At 42.6% G+C, this 15,931-nt stretch overlaps 1 protein-coding gene across 1 annotated transcript in view; it reads left to right on the top strand.

Annotated features, from left to right (window-relative positions):
* SUSD5 (sushi domain containing 5) overlaps positions 1–15,931 on the top strand; it is a 44,999-nt gene that overhangs the window by 6,474 nt on the left and 22,594 nt on the right. Inside the window, exons 2-3 of the mRNA XM_021071555.2 lie at positions 2,944–3,121; positions 8,884–9,002. Coding sequence (XP_020927214.2) covers positions 2,944–3,121; positions 8,884–9,002 — 297 coding nt within the window. The remainder of the gene's footprint in view (positions 1–2,943; positions 3,122–8,883; positions 9,003–15,931) is intronic.

The following is a 15,931-nucleotide window of genomic DNA, read 5'->3' as shown; positions in this document are numbered from 1 at the left end:
AGACAAAATGTCTTTGAATTTTACAGAACTGGTAAATATTTCAAAACATAGATTGAAGAAGCCCAACAACAAATACCAAGATGGAAAAAAAAAATCTCTGGGAGTTCCCATCGTGGCTCAGTGGTTAACAAATCCACCTAGAAACCATGAGGTTGTGGGTTCGATCCCTGGCCTTGCTCAGTGGGTTAGGGATCTGGCGTTGTCGTGAGCTCTGGTGTAGGTGGCTCGGGTCCCCACGTTGCTGTGGCTCTGGCGTAGGCTGGTGGCTACAGCTCCGATTGGACCCCTAGCCTGCGAACCTCCATATGCTGCGGGAGCGGCCCGAGAAATGGCAAAAAGACAAAAAAAAAAAAAAAAAAAAAAAAAAGAAAAGAAAAAAAATCTCTAAGGAGATATATACTAGTGATGCTGCAGAACAGTGAAGACAAAGAATGTTATCAGAGCAGACAGAGAGAAGGAACAGAATACTCTCAAAGCAGTAGCAGTTGGATGGCTGAATTTTAAGACAATAGCGATGAGGTAAGAATACAATGACTAGCAAAAATAGTTGCAAATTTAGAATTATACTCACTGAAAATAAATGTTAAGAACAAAGGTGAGACAAGTGTATTTTTATTTTTCAGATAAGCCGAAACCAAGACAGCTTGCCACCAGAAGATCCTTCTGGTAGGAAATACTAAAAAAGTATTTTAGGCAGAAAGAAAATTATATGAAAGGCAAGATGGAATGTAAAAGGGAAAAAAATAAATACATGGTTAAATAGAAGTGAATACTGATTATATAAAATGGCACCCAACAATAGCAGGATATACATTCTTCTCAAATGTACATGCAACATTCTTTTTTAAGTTTTTTTATTTTATTTATTTTTTTATGGTAGCACCAGCTGTGGAAACACCAGATCCTTTAACCCACTGAACCAGGCTGGAGATCGAACCTGTACCTCTGCAGCAACCTGAGCTGCTGCAGTCGGATTCTTAACCCACTGAGCCATAGGCAGGAACGCCTCATGAAATATTCTTCAGGGTAGACCATGCTAGGCAATAAAAGATGCCATAATAACTTTAAAAGGATTAAAACTGTACGTAGTATTTTCTCTAATTACAATGGGATAGAATTAGAAATTAATAACAAATAAATTGGGAATTTCATAAATAGGTAGAAATGAAACAAGGCATTCCTAAATAACTGATGAGACAAAGGAGAAATCACAAGAAAAATTAAAAAATACTTTGAGGTGAATGAAAACAAAACATACCAAAACTGATGGGTTGCAGCTAATGCACTGCTTAGAGGGGAAATTAGAGCTGTATATGACTGCACTAAATTGAGAAAAATCCAAGCTGCTGCAGTTGATTTCTTAACCCACAGTGCCACAGCAGGAACTCTGGCAAAGACTGTTATTACAAAAGTGTCTTGGGTGCATGCTTACTTCCAGGTAGGATCATTAAGAATAGTTGTTTAGGTTGTGTACTGTACACTGGCACTATGTCTAAGAGAGCTCCTGTCACCTAGGGATATGTTTATTTTGAATAATATTTACATTTTTATTGTAACTTTTGGTTCCAAAGCTGGGAGATTATTGTATTTGTTATAACAATTTTGCAGTAGATGATAGCTGAGTTTCTTATGCTAATAAAATCAATGTACTATGATAATTTAGCTGATAGATGAAAGTGAAGTTCATTCTAAGTGGACTTTTTTCTACCCTGCCTTTACCTTGAACTTGACAGAGTCACCCAAGGCATTGCTTCATCCCTTCAGGAGCTCCTGGGGGTCCCAGCACTCCCTCTTACACCGAGGTTTTCTTGCCTAAAACTCTCTTTTGCTTTCAGACTCAGCTCTGCCTGAGTTCACGTCCACTCCATTCATCTGTCACACGTTTTTTGAGGCCCGTTACCTGACCATAGATTGATGTGGTGCAAGCAGCCATGATGCACCAGATGTGGCTGCTGCTGCCTGGTCCAGTTGGGAGAAATGTAGCAAGCACACTCATTGTGGGAAGGGCCTGATAACGTCCTGAGACAATGGAATGGAGAAAAGGGGAGCAACCTGCTGTGTGTGGGGTCACCCCCGGGCTGGAGCAGCAGATGACGGCAGAGCTGGGGCAGAATCAGAGCCTTGGACACCAAGCAAACCTAGGACACTAAGCCTTGGTACATGCTGTTTGTAAAACATCTTTTTGTTTATTTTTTATTTTTATACCATTTTAAAGGTTACTTTCCATTTACAATTATTACAAAACATTGACTCTATTCCTCATGTTGTACAATACATCCTTGAACCTATCTTACACCCAATAGTTGGTATCTCTCACTTCCCCACTCCATCTTGCCCCTCTCCTTGCCACTGGTAGCCACTACTTTGTTCTCGATATCTGCAAGTCTGCTTCTTTTATGTTATATTCACTAGTTGTTTTCTTTAGATTTCATATATAAGCAACATATATTGAAAGATAAATATTGTATTTATCTTTCTCTGTCTGCCTTATTTCACTTAGCATAATGCCCTCCAAGTCCATCATGTTGTTACAGATAGCGCTATTTCATTCTTTTTTATGGCTGAGTAGTATTCTATTGTGTATATTTACCACATCTTCTTTATACATTTACCTGTTGATGGATACTTAGGTCGTTTCTATGTGTAGGCAATTTGCAAATGCTGTTAAACATCTTTTTAAAAGGAAGATTTGAAGGGCTTGTCGAGATAAGCATGCCAGAGCAGATGGTTAATTTTTTTAAAGAGTAAAACATAGACTAAAACCCCAATATAATTGTTATTGCCTAGTCCAGGGACGAATGTAATGGGGTAGTTGCTGTGTTTGGGTCTTCAGGCAAGTGGGAAACTACAGTTCTGGCAGGTATCTGCCAAAGGGTGAGTTTGCTGAGATTCAATTCCCATGGATCCTGGAACCAGCCTGTGTTGGTGCTTGTCCTCACACAGGGAAGTTCTTTGTGCTGGAGTCTCAGAATGGCTCTCGGGGCCTGGACCTGGAGGCAGCCTGGCTTTCCTGCAAAAGCAGAGGCGCTCACCTGGCATCTGCAGACGAGCTGAGGAGGGTGGTCCAGGACTGTGCCTTGGCGGTGTGCACCACGGGCTGGCTGGCGGATGGCAACCTGGGGTAAGTCAGGCCAGCTGGGGGAGCCCTCCTTCCAGCTCATCCTGTCACCCTGCCCCCCAGGACTGATGCAGGGGCTCAATAATTGTTCTCTTGAGGTGCCAGGATAGGTGGAATGCAGTGGCCCATGGCTTCCAGTGCATTCTTGTATTGCATTCTCACATAAAAACGTTTTTTTCTGGAGTTCTGTCGCAGGTTTTTCCCCATTGCTTTGTTATTTTAAATTTCCTTTCAAGTTACAAAAAAATAATACATGCTTGTAAAAATTTCAAATAATGCAGCTATATATAAAGTGCAAAGTGAGTTTCTCTCTTCTTTCCCAACTCAGAAGCAATACCTCTGAATAGTGTGATATATATTTTTATATCTTTTTCATCTGCATCTATGGGAGGATAGAAGACAATATGGAGTTTTAAAATATAAACACAAATTCTTTCACATTACTCCCATTGAGAAGTGGGGTCCATGACCTTTCCGTTTCAGTCCGGGACAGCATCATATTGCCTCAACCAGTAGAACATAGCAGGAGTGATACTACATGACTTCTGAGGTTGGGTCAGAAAAATCCATACCTGGGTTTCTGGGGAGAACTCCTTCTTTCCTTCCTTCCTTCCTTTCTTTTCATTTTTGGCTGCCCTGTGGCACATGGAGTTCCCAGGCCAGGGATCAGATTCAAGCCACAGTTGCAATGCTGGATCCTTTAACCCACTGTGGCAGGCGAGGGATTAAACCTACATCCTGGTGCTGCAGAGACACCGCCAAGCCCATTGTGCCATAGCAGGAACTCCTGGGAACACTTACTTTTGAGATGCTACATCAGAAGTCCTAGGAAGTCCAGGCCACATGGAAATGCCCTGTATATGTCCTCTCACCAATTCCCCGATGAATGTCCCAGCCAATAGCCAACATTAACTGCCAGAAATATGAGAAAAGATGCTTCCAGGTGATTCTAACCCCCAGCTCTTGAGTTAGCCAGCCCAGGAGTCTTCCCAGCTCAGCCTCAGCCTGAGACATTCTAGAACAGAGACCAACCATTCCCCTTGTGCCCTATCTGAATTCCTGACCCATGGAATCCTTGTGGAGAAGTAATTCTGTGGCCACCTGGGAGAAAATGGCCTTTATTGCTGTTAGCTGCTCCATTCGGGTTAAACGGAAAAAGCAGAAACCATTCCACTTTTTCCTTCATGTCATAGGAACATGGTAGAGCAAAAGAACAAATGGGCTGTAAGGACGGCTTTGCTTGATCATGACCCTGAAGATGTCTGCCTGGCAGATGGCCGCAGAAAACACAGACGACCGTGCTGATTCACATCTCCAAGGGTGCTATATGTGAAGCAGCAGTTGGATAAAAAGAACTGAAGCTATTTCCAAAGCTTTCCAGTGAATCTGGAACTGTGGCTCTCTCTACCTTATATTTTACATCCATATTCCTAAATAGACAAAACATGGCCCAGGAATGCATGTTTCCAAAACGTCGGCAAGTATGGATGTTTTTCACAACTCCGTTACTATCATTGCATCAGATAACCAGGGTATTCTCTCTGAGTTTGCCATAAGGTATTAAGACATATTAGTGGATCTCTACCTTGCTTAGATGATATTTCTTTTTTTCTTTTTGTTTTTAGGACCACACCCACAGCATATGAAAGTTCCCAGGCTAAGGGTCAAATTAGAGCTACCGCTGCCGAGCTATGCCACAGCTATGCTATGCGGCATCTGAGCTGCATCTTTGACCTACACCACAGCTCATGGCAACACCAGATCCTTAACCCACTGAAGTTGTGGGTTCAATCCCTGGCCTTGATCAATGGGTTAAGGATCCGGCGTTTGCCATGAGCTGTGGTGTAGGTCACAGACATGGCTCAGATCCCATGTTGCTGTGGCTGTGGTGTAGGCCGGCAGCTACAGCTCCCATTCATCCCCTAGCCTGGGAACCTCCATATGCCATGGGTGCAGCCCTATAAAGCAAAAAAAAAGAAATATAACATTATCCTGGCCAATTTATTTCCACAAACTATTTTAGCAAATGAAGGATTTATCACACAATATAAAATAATTGGTCACATGAGGAGATAAGGCAACAAGAATAAAAATAGCCAAAAGAGAATTTCCCATTTTGGCTCAGTGGGTTAAGAACCTGACTAGTATCCATGAGGATGTGGGCTCGATGCCTGGCCTTTCTCAGTGGGTTAAGGATCCAGTGTTGCCATGAGCTGCAGTGTAGGTTGTAGAGGTGGCTCGGGTCAGGCGTTGCTGTGGCATAGGCTGGCAGCTGCAGCTCCAAATTGACCCCTAGCCTGGGAACTTCCATATGCCACAGGTGCAGCCTTAAAAAGAAAAAAAAAAAATAGCCAATAGACACTCTAGATGTTAAAACTGGTACATGCAGACTTTAAAATAATTCTTTAAAATGTTCAAAGATACAAAAGACAGTCTTCTTGGAAGAAGACTCAATATAAAAATAACCAAATGGAAACTCTAGAAATAAAAAATACAATGACTGAAGTTTAAAAACTGAATGGATGGATCTAATGGCTGATTTTAAGAGCCAAAGAGAAAATTAGTGAACAGGAAGATATTTGAGAGGAAAATATCCAGAATAAAGAACAGAGGGAAAGGAGTTCCCGTCGTGGCGCAGTGGTGAGCGAATCCGACTAGGAACTATGAGGTTGCGGGTTCGGTCCCTGCCCTTGCTCAGTGGGTTAACGATCCGGCGTTGCCATGAGCTGTGGTGTAGGTTGCAGACATGGCTCGGATCCCATGTTGCTGTAGCTCTGGCATAGGCTGGTGGCTACAGCTCCAATTCAACTCCTACCCTGGGAACCTCCATATGCCGCAGGAGTGGCCCAAGAAATGGCAAAAAGACAAAAAAAAAAAAAAAAAAAAAAAAGAACAGAGGGAAAAAGGATGAAAATATAGAAGAAAGGGCACAAGGTTAAAAAAAAAATGCCTGTAATTGGAATTCCAAAAGGAGAAGAGAAAGAAAATGAAGCAAAATCAATACGATAATTAACCACAACTGTAGAAAAACATCCATGTACAGATTCAAGAAGACCTCCGACGCCTGAATAGGACAAATAAAAAGAGTTTCACAACTTAGAACAATATGGTAAACCTGGTAAGAATCAGACATGAAGAAAAAATATTGAGTAATAAGAAAAAGAAGGAGAAACTTCAAAGGGGCAACAGTAAACTGACAGTAAAAGCCCAAAGACAATTGAATGATACCTTCAAAGTGCTGAAAGAAAATTACTTCCAACCCAGAATTCTATCCCCAGTGAAAATAATAAAGGTAAAATAAAGAATTTTCAAAATTCTTTGACAAAAGGTAAGAGAATTCACTATATATGATCTGCACTAAAAGAAACACTGGCATGTACTCTTCAGGCATGAGGAAAATAATTGCAGGTGGACAGCTGGAGATGCAAAAAAGAATGACCAGAAATAGTAAATATGGGGGTGAGTTGAAATTCTGTGAGACAGTCCCTGACGTAACAATAGGTCAACTTACAATTTTTCAACTTTACGATAGCACAATATGCATGCATTGGAAACTCTTTTTCAAATTATGAATTTTGATCTCGTCCAGGGTAGTATACTGTTTGATACTCTCTTGGTACTGGGCAGTGGCAGAAAGCTACAGCCCCCAGTCAGCCATGCAATCATGAGAGTAAACAACCAGTACACTTTTTTTTTTTTTTTTTTTTTTTTTTTGGTTTTCAGGGCCACACCCGAGGCATATGGAAGTTCCCAAGCTAGGGGTTGAATCAGAGCTACAGCTGCCAGCCTACATCACAGCCACAGCGACACAGTATCCAAGCCAAGTCTGTGACCTACACCATAGCACACGGCAATGCTGGATCCTTAACCCACTGAGTGAGCCAGGGATCTAACCCACTTCCTCATGATTACTAGTCGGATTCATTTCCACTGTGCCACAGCGGGAACTCCCAACCAGAACACTTGCAACTATTCTGTACTGAGGCAACCATCCTTGCTTTTTCACTGTCAGTAGAATATTTGATAAATTGCATGAGATATTCAGTGCTTTATTATAAAATAGGCTTTGTGGGAGTTCTCTTGTGGTGCAGTGGGTTATAGATCTGGCATTGTCACTGCAGTAGGTTAGGTCACTGCTGTGGTGCAAGTTCGATCCCTAGCCTGGGAACTTCTGTGCATCATGGGCAGGGCCAAGAAAAAATAGACTTTGTGTTAGATGATTTTACCCAAATGTAGGCTAATCTAAGTATTCTGAGTACATTTAAGGCAGGCAAGGCTAAGCTCTGATGTTCGGTAGTTTATGTGTGTTAAATGCATTTTTGACTTGCCATGTTTTCACCTGACACTGGGTTTTGGAGAATACAACCCCATCATAAGTTGAGGAATATCTATAATTATATAAAGTAGTAACAATAATAACGAACACTAAAAAATGGTGTATAAGTCAGGAAGGGTTTTTTGGCTTTTGGTTTTGTGTTGTGTGCATGTGTGTTTGTTTGCTTTTTAGGGCCACACTTAGGGCATATAGAAGTTCCCAGGTTAGGAGTCGAATCAGAGCTGCAACTGCTGGTCTATGCCACAGCCACAACCACAGTAATATAGAATCCAAGCCACATCTGTGACATGCACCACACCTCATGGCAACACTGGATTCTTAACCCACTGAGGCCGGGGATCGAACCCGCGTCCTCATGGATACTAGTCAGGTTTGTAACTTGCTGAGCCACAACAAGAACTTCCTAAATTTTAACAAGTCAAGAAAACATGTTATAACCTCTAGGGTAACCACTAAAAAATAGTAAAAGGTAATATAATTTCCAAACCAATGCAGAAGAAAAGAAGAATACCAAAAAGGGAATTCAAACAGTCAAAATATGGGAAAGAAAAGAGAGGAAAGGGGGAACAAAGAATGGGCAGAACTAATAGAAAGATGGCAAATTTAAGTTCAAAGAGACCTGTGATTAAATTAAGTAGATGTGATGCTCAGATTAGAAAACAAAGATCATCAGATAGATTTTTTTTAAAAAAATTCTGTTTGCTGTTTACAAAAGATATCCCTAAATAAATCACGAGACAAAAATAAATTATAATGGAAATTAGCATACATGTAGAAAGGAATGATATTAAAATATAACATATTCAAACTCATGGAATGGTACTAAAGCTATACCTGGAGGGAAATGTAGAACATTAAATCCCTGTGTTAGAAAAGGAGAGAGGGGGAAGATTCATGAACTAAGGATCCATCCTAAGAAATCTGAGAACAGCAAAACAAACCCCCTCCCAAAGAAGGGAACTAATAAAGAGAAGAGCAGCATTTCATGAAATAAAAACCATGCATATACTAGAAGAGATCAACTTTGCCTCTGAAACCTGAACCAATAAAAATATGACCTCAGGAGTTCCTGCTGTGGTACAACAGGATGGGCAGCATCTCTGCAGTGCCAGGGTGCAGCCCAGCACAGTGGGTTATGGATCTGATAGGTCACAACCGTAGCTCCAATCTGATCCCTGGCCCAGGAATGCTGTATGCAATGGAACGACCAAAAAAGAAAAAAAAAAAGTTAGGACCTCAACTCAAGTATCACCTATAACTTCCTAGTTTTAGACCTTTTTGGGAGATTGTTTTCATACTGATATATACATACTTTTAGCCGAAACTCCTGAACCAGAAAAATCTGTGCTGCTTCAGAGCTGACAGCAGAAAAGAACTGTTCTTTCCTAGTTTGGGTTAGTTCATCTAACTGGGATCTTCTTTATTTCAGGACAACAGTGTGTAGCAAGGGAAGTGGTGAACAGCAAATCAGGAGAGCTGTGGATATGAGAATCGAAAGCAACGTGGTTCCTGGCAGCACATACAATGCCCTTTGTATTAAGGATGAAGGTCAGTGCCAGATGCTTTGTAAAGATTTTGGAGGGTCTACTTGTGGGGGTTGACCTCTTAGATTGCGTTCTCTAAAAGCAGGCCTTGGAGTTCTTGTTGTGGCACAGAGGGAACAAATCTGACTAGTACCATGAAGATGCAGGTTCAATCCCTGGCCTCGCTCAGTGGGTTGGGGATCCGGTGTTGCCATGAGCTGTGGTGTAGGTCAGAGACACAGCTCAGATCCCTCATTGCTGTGACTGTGGTGTAGGCCGGCAGCTGCAGCTCCAATTCAACACCTCACCTGGGAACTTCCATACGCTGTGGGTGCACCCCTAAAAAGCAAAAATAAATAAATAAATACAATAAAAATAAAAGCTGGCCTTAAGATGAGGATTCACTTAAACATGGTGTATCAGGAAGTCTTCCAGAGAAAAGCCAACAGGGCAGTGGGGAAGGGGTCAGGGAAAGGAAGGGGATAAGCACTAAGCACGGTCCACAGTGGCTGTGAGGTGAGGGTAACTTTGGCTCAATCCCAGAGGGGATCTCTGGAGACAATAACCGCAGGTTTCCTGATCAGGCGTGAGACAGCAGGGGTGTTTATAGCACTGCACCTGTCAGTCATTGGTTAGGAGCTGCATTAGGGAGATGTAAATTCCCAGCCCCCACTGGTTTTCAGTGTGCCTAGACAAAGGTTTCCAATAGTAGCCCAGCCCCAGGACCCCCAACAAAGATGCACAGGTGCCCACCAAGAGCCCCTGAGCATGGGGATGGTAAAGGTATTAGGGAATGTGGGCAAACCCCTAACCCCATCTGCTACAGCTGCTTACACTGCTCCTACTGCTCACCCTGTGGTCTGTCTTCATGGTGGAAATTTTTCTAAAAAGGAAAAAAAAAATCCTTTTTCCCTAAAAGGAAATTTATAAGATTTAGGAAACTGCTGCTAGAAAGGAAAATTTGAATTCCTTCTGGGAAATCAGCTGAGGGATGAGGAGAAAACCATAAAGGAGTCTCTAGGGCAGCATCTCATGTGCATGGGAATAAGTACACCTTCCTTATGAGAAACATATGCTGTTGAAGGGGAATGTTCATGCAGATGGGGAGAAAGCCAACTGCCTAGAAATCAGCGCAGGTACAGCCTGGCTGCACACTGATCCCCTCTAGGAAGTTTTAAGAAATGCTGATGGCTGGGTGCCAGCCTTAGAGATTCTTTTTTTTTTTTTTTTCTTTCTGTCTTTTGTCTTTTTAGGGCCACAGCCACAGCATATGGAGGTACCCAGGCTAGGGGTCAAATTGGAGCTGCAGGTGCCAGCCATAGCCACAGCCATAGCCACAGCAACGTGGGATCAGAGCCACATTTACAACCTACCACCATAGCTCACATCAGTGCCGGATCCTTAACCCACTGAGTGAGGCCAAGGATCAAACCTGCGTCCTCATGGATGCTAGTCAGATTCGTTTCCACTGAGCCACAATGGGAACTCCCAGCCCTAGAGATTCTGATATAAATGTTCTGGATATCGGGTTTTTTTTAAAAAAAAAAAAACAACTCCCCAGTGATTATAGCATGTAGTCTAGTTTGAGAACCACTTCTCTAAGGCAGAGTTTTCTGAAACTCTGAAATGATGAGAAATACCAGATGAACTTATTAGAAATAGAAATCCTCAGGCTGCATTCCAGAGGCACCAGATCCCAATCTCCTGGGAAGGGTTCAGAGTAGTTGGTAAATCAAAGAGCCATGGTGAACCCTAAGGCCCTGGCTGGTGCTTGTTCGGTGTTTACTTGTGGTAGGCTTCTCTGCTGCTATGGCATCTCCCTCCAAGAAGGGTTCTACACTCACTGATTGCTGTGGAAGAGTATGTTGGGAGAATCTTTGGGTATCATTTGCGTAGTCAAGTGACTGAAGGATGTGGCCGTGCTCTAGAAAGGGCTGGGGAGAACAATATTCATGACTTGTTTTTTAAAAGACCACATAAAGTAAGTTAAAATGATCCTTTGAATCTCAAATATAGGCAAAGGCTCAGGTCCCTGAGGGAGACAGGACAGAGCCAGAAAGCCAGCAGGACCATCTTTCTTCAGTGATCTCAAATAGATACCCAGAGCTCCTGAGTCTGATTTCTTTCCCCTGATGAACAAGAGGTATCAGCTAGCTTTTGCTGTGTAACATACCACCCCCAAATGGAGTGGCTCAAAACAACTGTTTACATAGTTTATTATTTGGAGGGGGAGCAATTTGTGTTCTTCTGCTCATCTCAGGTGGGGTGATTCTAAGTCCACAGTCAGCTGCTGGGTCCTTGGCCTTGCTTCTGGGCATTGGCTAGCTGTTGGCTAGGGTGATGGGGGACCGAGTCATGTATTCCTTATCATCCAACGGGATAGCCTGGACTTTCCACCTTGCAGATCTTCAAACAGGTTGTGTGTATGCATGTACATGCCCCTTTGTCCTCAACTATAGTGCATGAACTCAGAGGTTGGAAACATCTGTTCACAAGCTTGAGGGGACCACATCAAAGCCATGACAATGACTCCCAAATTGAGTTATTGCCAAACCAAGTAATATGTCTCTTGATATATTGCACTCAGAGGAGCACAACTTCAATTCAGTAGTATTCTTGCCAAAAATATATACCTTGAATCTAACCATGAGGAAAGAGCCAAACTCAAGTTGAGAAACATCGTACATAATGACTGGCCTATACTGTTTTAAAAATGTCAAGAATAAGAAAGACAAAGAAAGGCTAAACAACTGTTTAGGATCAAAATAGTCTAAAAGAGAGTTCCCTTATAGTACAGTGGATTAAGGATCTGGCATTGTCACTGCAGCAGCCTGGGGCTGCTGTGGCTCAGGTTCAGTCCCTGGCCCAGGAACTTCTACATGCCTCAGGTATGGCCAAAAAAGAAAAAAAAAAATGGAGAGATAAAATAAACTAAAAAGACTTGACAATGAAAAGTAATTTGTGATCCTGCATTGTATTCTGGACTAGCAGAAAATAGCAATAATTAAGGAAATTTGAAGATGGATGATGTATTAGATAATAGTATTGTATCAGTGCTTAAATTTCTTGATGTTAGTAACAGTATTGCAATTGTGTAAGAGAATGTCCTTGTTCTTGGAAATGGACACCAAGGTGTTTAAGGACAAAGGGACACGATATCAACAACTTATTCTCAAGGGGTATAGAAAGGAATTAGAGGTATAGATACACACATATGTATGTTCATATATATATATATATATATATATATATATATATATATATGTATGTGTGTTTGTGACACATATTTTCCATATATCTCTATTGCTCTCTCTAGAGAAAGAATGATAAAGCAAATGAGGAAGAATGAAAACATATTTGTTACTCCAAATAAACAGTTTTGAGGAGTTCTTTATTCTTAACATTTTTCTGTAACTTTGAAATTATATGAAAATGAACATTTCCCTCCAAATTGTCTTACATACTCTTCCCAAAACAACAGCAACAACAAGAAAGCACAAAACAAAATGAAACAAAACAACCCTGAGTTTTGGGGAGCCAGCATAGGAAGCTAACTCATGATGCCTGTCAGTATATGTGAGGACTGATGCCATTTTAATAGAGTTAAGCCCTGTATGTGGTCCTTTGAGTCAAAGTGCTCAAGAGCCCTGCATCTCCCTCTCACCTCCAGGTCAACAGTTAAGGGCTTAGGTGGGGAAAACTGGAGTCTTGGTCCAATAGGGCCTGACTTGTGAGGACATCTGACTCTCTCCAGGAAAGCAGGATGGATTCCCCAAGGTGTCCTCAGAGAGAGCTCTGTCCCTGTTCCCCTACCTTTCATTCTTTGGAAGGAGCATGTAAGCTGCTCCCACATGGCCTTCGACTTCTCCTCAGGGGAGCTTTGTAGACAGTCAACAAGGGATTCTCATACTAAGTGATGTAAGTCAGACAGAGAAAGACAAATACCACATGATACCACTTATATGTGGAATCTAAAATATGGTACAAAGGAACTTATTTACAGATCAGAAATAGACTCACAGACATAGAAAACAAACTTCTGGTTACCAAAGGGGAAAGGGGAAGAGATAAATTAGGAGTTTAGGGATTAACAGATACACACTACTATATATAAAATAGGTAGATACAAATGTGCTACTGTATTAGCACAGGGAACTCTATTCAGTATCCTGCAATAAACCACAATGGAAAAGAATATGAAAAAGAACGTGTATATATTCAGAATATATATATATATCTGAGTCACTTTGCTGTATACCAGAAACTAACACAACATTGGGAATAAACTATATTTCAATAAAACAAAAAACAGACAAACAAAGGAAATCTGTGAGGGAAGGTGAGAAGCCGAGAAGAGGTTCCTGAGGAGTGCAGGTGAGGTTTAATTCAGCAGATGCTGGGGTGCAGTACCACCCCTAAAATTTGCCTTTTTCCAATGATGCTTCAAGGCATTTAGCCCTGGGCTGCTTCTCTTCCACAAGACAGGAAGAATGAAAGGTGCTAACTCCAAAAATGGCAGACGTGTGCCTCTTGAGCCCAGAAGGAAAACAGAGCCTGTGGAATGTTCAGGCAGCTTCCTCCTGTGTCTCTTTTTTGAAATAAAGTTCATTATGAATGTAGACGTTTCTCAGTTTCCAGTATTTCTGTTTCACTGACAGTGAATTTCCAGCCCTGTGGTGATCTCACTTAAACTAATAAGTGAAGTTATTTTTAACCAACTGGATGCTGATGAAATAAGCTACCTCCACTTGGGTTCTCTGGCTTTACTTTTCTTGGCAGTTTGTCTGTGGGGTCGATGGTGTGGGGTCTGGAGGCTTCAAATCTCCTCCCCAAAGAGTTCCCGTTGGGCTCAGGGTTAATGAATCTGACTAGCATCCATGAGGATGCAGGTTCCATCCCTGGCCTCGCTCAGTGGGTTAAGGACCCAGCATTGCCATGAGCTGTGGTGTAGGTCGCAGACATGGCTCAGATCCTGTGTGGCTGTGGCTGTGGCATAGGCTGGGGGCTACAGCTCGGATTGGACCCCTAGCCCGGCATAGGCTGGGGGCTACAGCTCGGATTGGACCCCTAGCCCGAGAACCTCCATATGCTGTGGGTGTGCCCCTTCCTTGAAAAAAACATTATTTTTCGTCCTATAATTGCCCTCTGACTAGTCCAAATTGGCTCATCTCTCTTTTTCTAAATAGCACGTCTCTTAAATACTTTGTTGCCCTATCCTATAGCTTTCTAGTCACTTTAGATCATCTCAGAGGTAATACTGAGTCTGTAACCAAGACCTTATGGGGCCTTCCTGGGAGTGATCCTTGACCTCCTGGTCAAATCCATCTAAGTAGGTAATTTGCTGCTGCAGTTCAAAATTACTTTGTCTATAATCTTCCAAGTTTGTGATCTCAGAGTTAAACAAGTATTTCAAATTTTTATTATATTTAATTAATTAATTAATTAATTAATTGCTTTTTTAGGGCCACACCTGCGGCGTATGGAAGTTCCCAGGCTAAGGGTGAAATCAGAGCTGTAGCCGCCGGCCTACTCCACAGCCACAGCCAGGCAGGATCTGAGCTGCATCTGTGATCTACAGCTCACAGCAATGCTGGATCCTTAACCCACTGAGCGAGGTCAGGGATCAAACCTGCATCCTCATGGATACTAGCTGGGTTCATCACCCACTGAGCCACAACGAGAACTCCAACTTTTGCAATTTTTAAGATTTTACAGAGCTTCAGCTCTACTGAGACCTTTGATTTTGTTTGCAGTCAAACGGACATTTCTCTGCTATGACTTCCAAGCCTCCAGAAATTTTCACTAAGTTCCATATTTTGAAGTTTATTTAAGCTGAGCAGATAGGCCAATGAACTTAGTTCTACATTAGCTAGACACAGAAACTCTAGTTTTGTTTTGTTTTTTTCTTTTTGGCAGCACCTGCCTCGTGAGGATGTTCCTGGGCCAGGGATCAAACCTGAGCCACAGCAGTGACAACAATGGATCCTTAACGCCCTGAGCCACAAAGGAACTCCCTCTAGTTTTTCAAAAAGTATTATTCAGGCCCTCCATTTCCCCATGGTTCTTTCACATACCTGGTATTACCAGAAACAGACCAGAATGAGATAAACCAGTGCTCCACAGCCTCTCAGGGTCACAGTTCCCTAGAATGGAAGATTTCCCACCTACTGTACCAGACAGGGGTACAGATGAGCATCAGTTTTAACAGGGTCTTCCCAAGCACCACTCAGGTGGTGCCAAATGGCAGAAGGACTCTGCACCCAGAAGGGAAAATCCAATTAAAGCAGCACTCCACTCAAAACCAGGTGACCAAGTCTTATAGTTTTCCCCCTAAAAAGGAAAATCTCCAATCAAAGAGCATCCCAGTAAGGAAGTAAATCCCGGTGTCCTCACACCCAAGTTTCTGCCACTTACCGGAGACATCTCACAGATCAGGCCAGACCAAACCAGGCCAGTACCAGAGCCCTGTTTCGTCTTCATCCTCATCCTCCCCTTCTTCATATCACCAGGGGGACCAGTTTCATTTTCATCTCCATCCTCATCATCCTCTTCTTCAGGGTCTGGTGGTTTGTCAAGATGGCAGCACCCATGTTGCAGGTCATTTCCTCAGTGGTTTGAGACTCCAGGCTGGTCAGCATTACCCCTGGGACTGTGTGTGGCCCACTGTGCAGAAGGTTCAGGGTCTGTTCAAGTTCTTGCTTTCCTGAGAGAGGCATGAAGATAGAGCTCCCACGGCTCTTGGTTTTTTTGTTTTTTGTTTTTTTTTTTTTGTCTTTTTGCCATTTCTTGGGCTGCTCCCACGGCATGTGGAGGTTCCCAGGCTAGGGGTCGAATCAGAGCTGTAGCTGCCAGCCTACACCAGGACCACAGCAACGGGGGATCTGAGCCACATCTGTGACCTACACCACAGCTCATGGCAACGCTGGATCCTTAACCCACCAAGCAAGGCCAGGG

This window comes from Sus scrofa, chromosome 13 (genome assembly GCF_054392235.1).
Source record: "Sus scrofa isolate SSC_HxYL_T2T_F1_AM1 chromosome 13, Sscrofa_HxYL_maternal_Yorkshire_Landrace_v2.0, whole genome shotgun sequence".
In the NCBI taxonomy this organism is placed as follows: domain Eukaryota; kingdom Metazoa; phylum Chordata; class Mammalia; order Artiodactyla; family Suidae; genus Sus; species Sus scrofa.
Note: the sequence above shows the minus strand (reverse complement) of the source record. Positions and strands in the feature narration are given on the sequence as shown.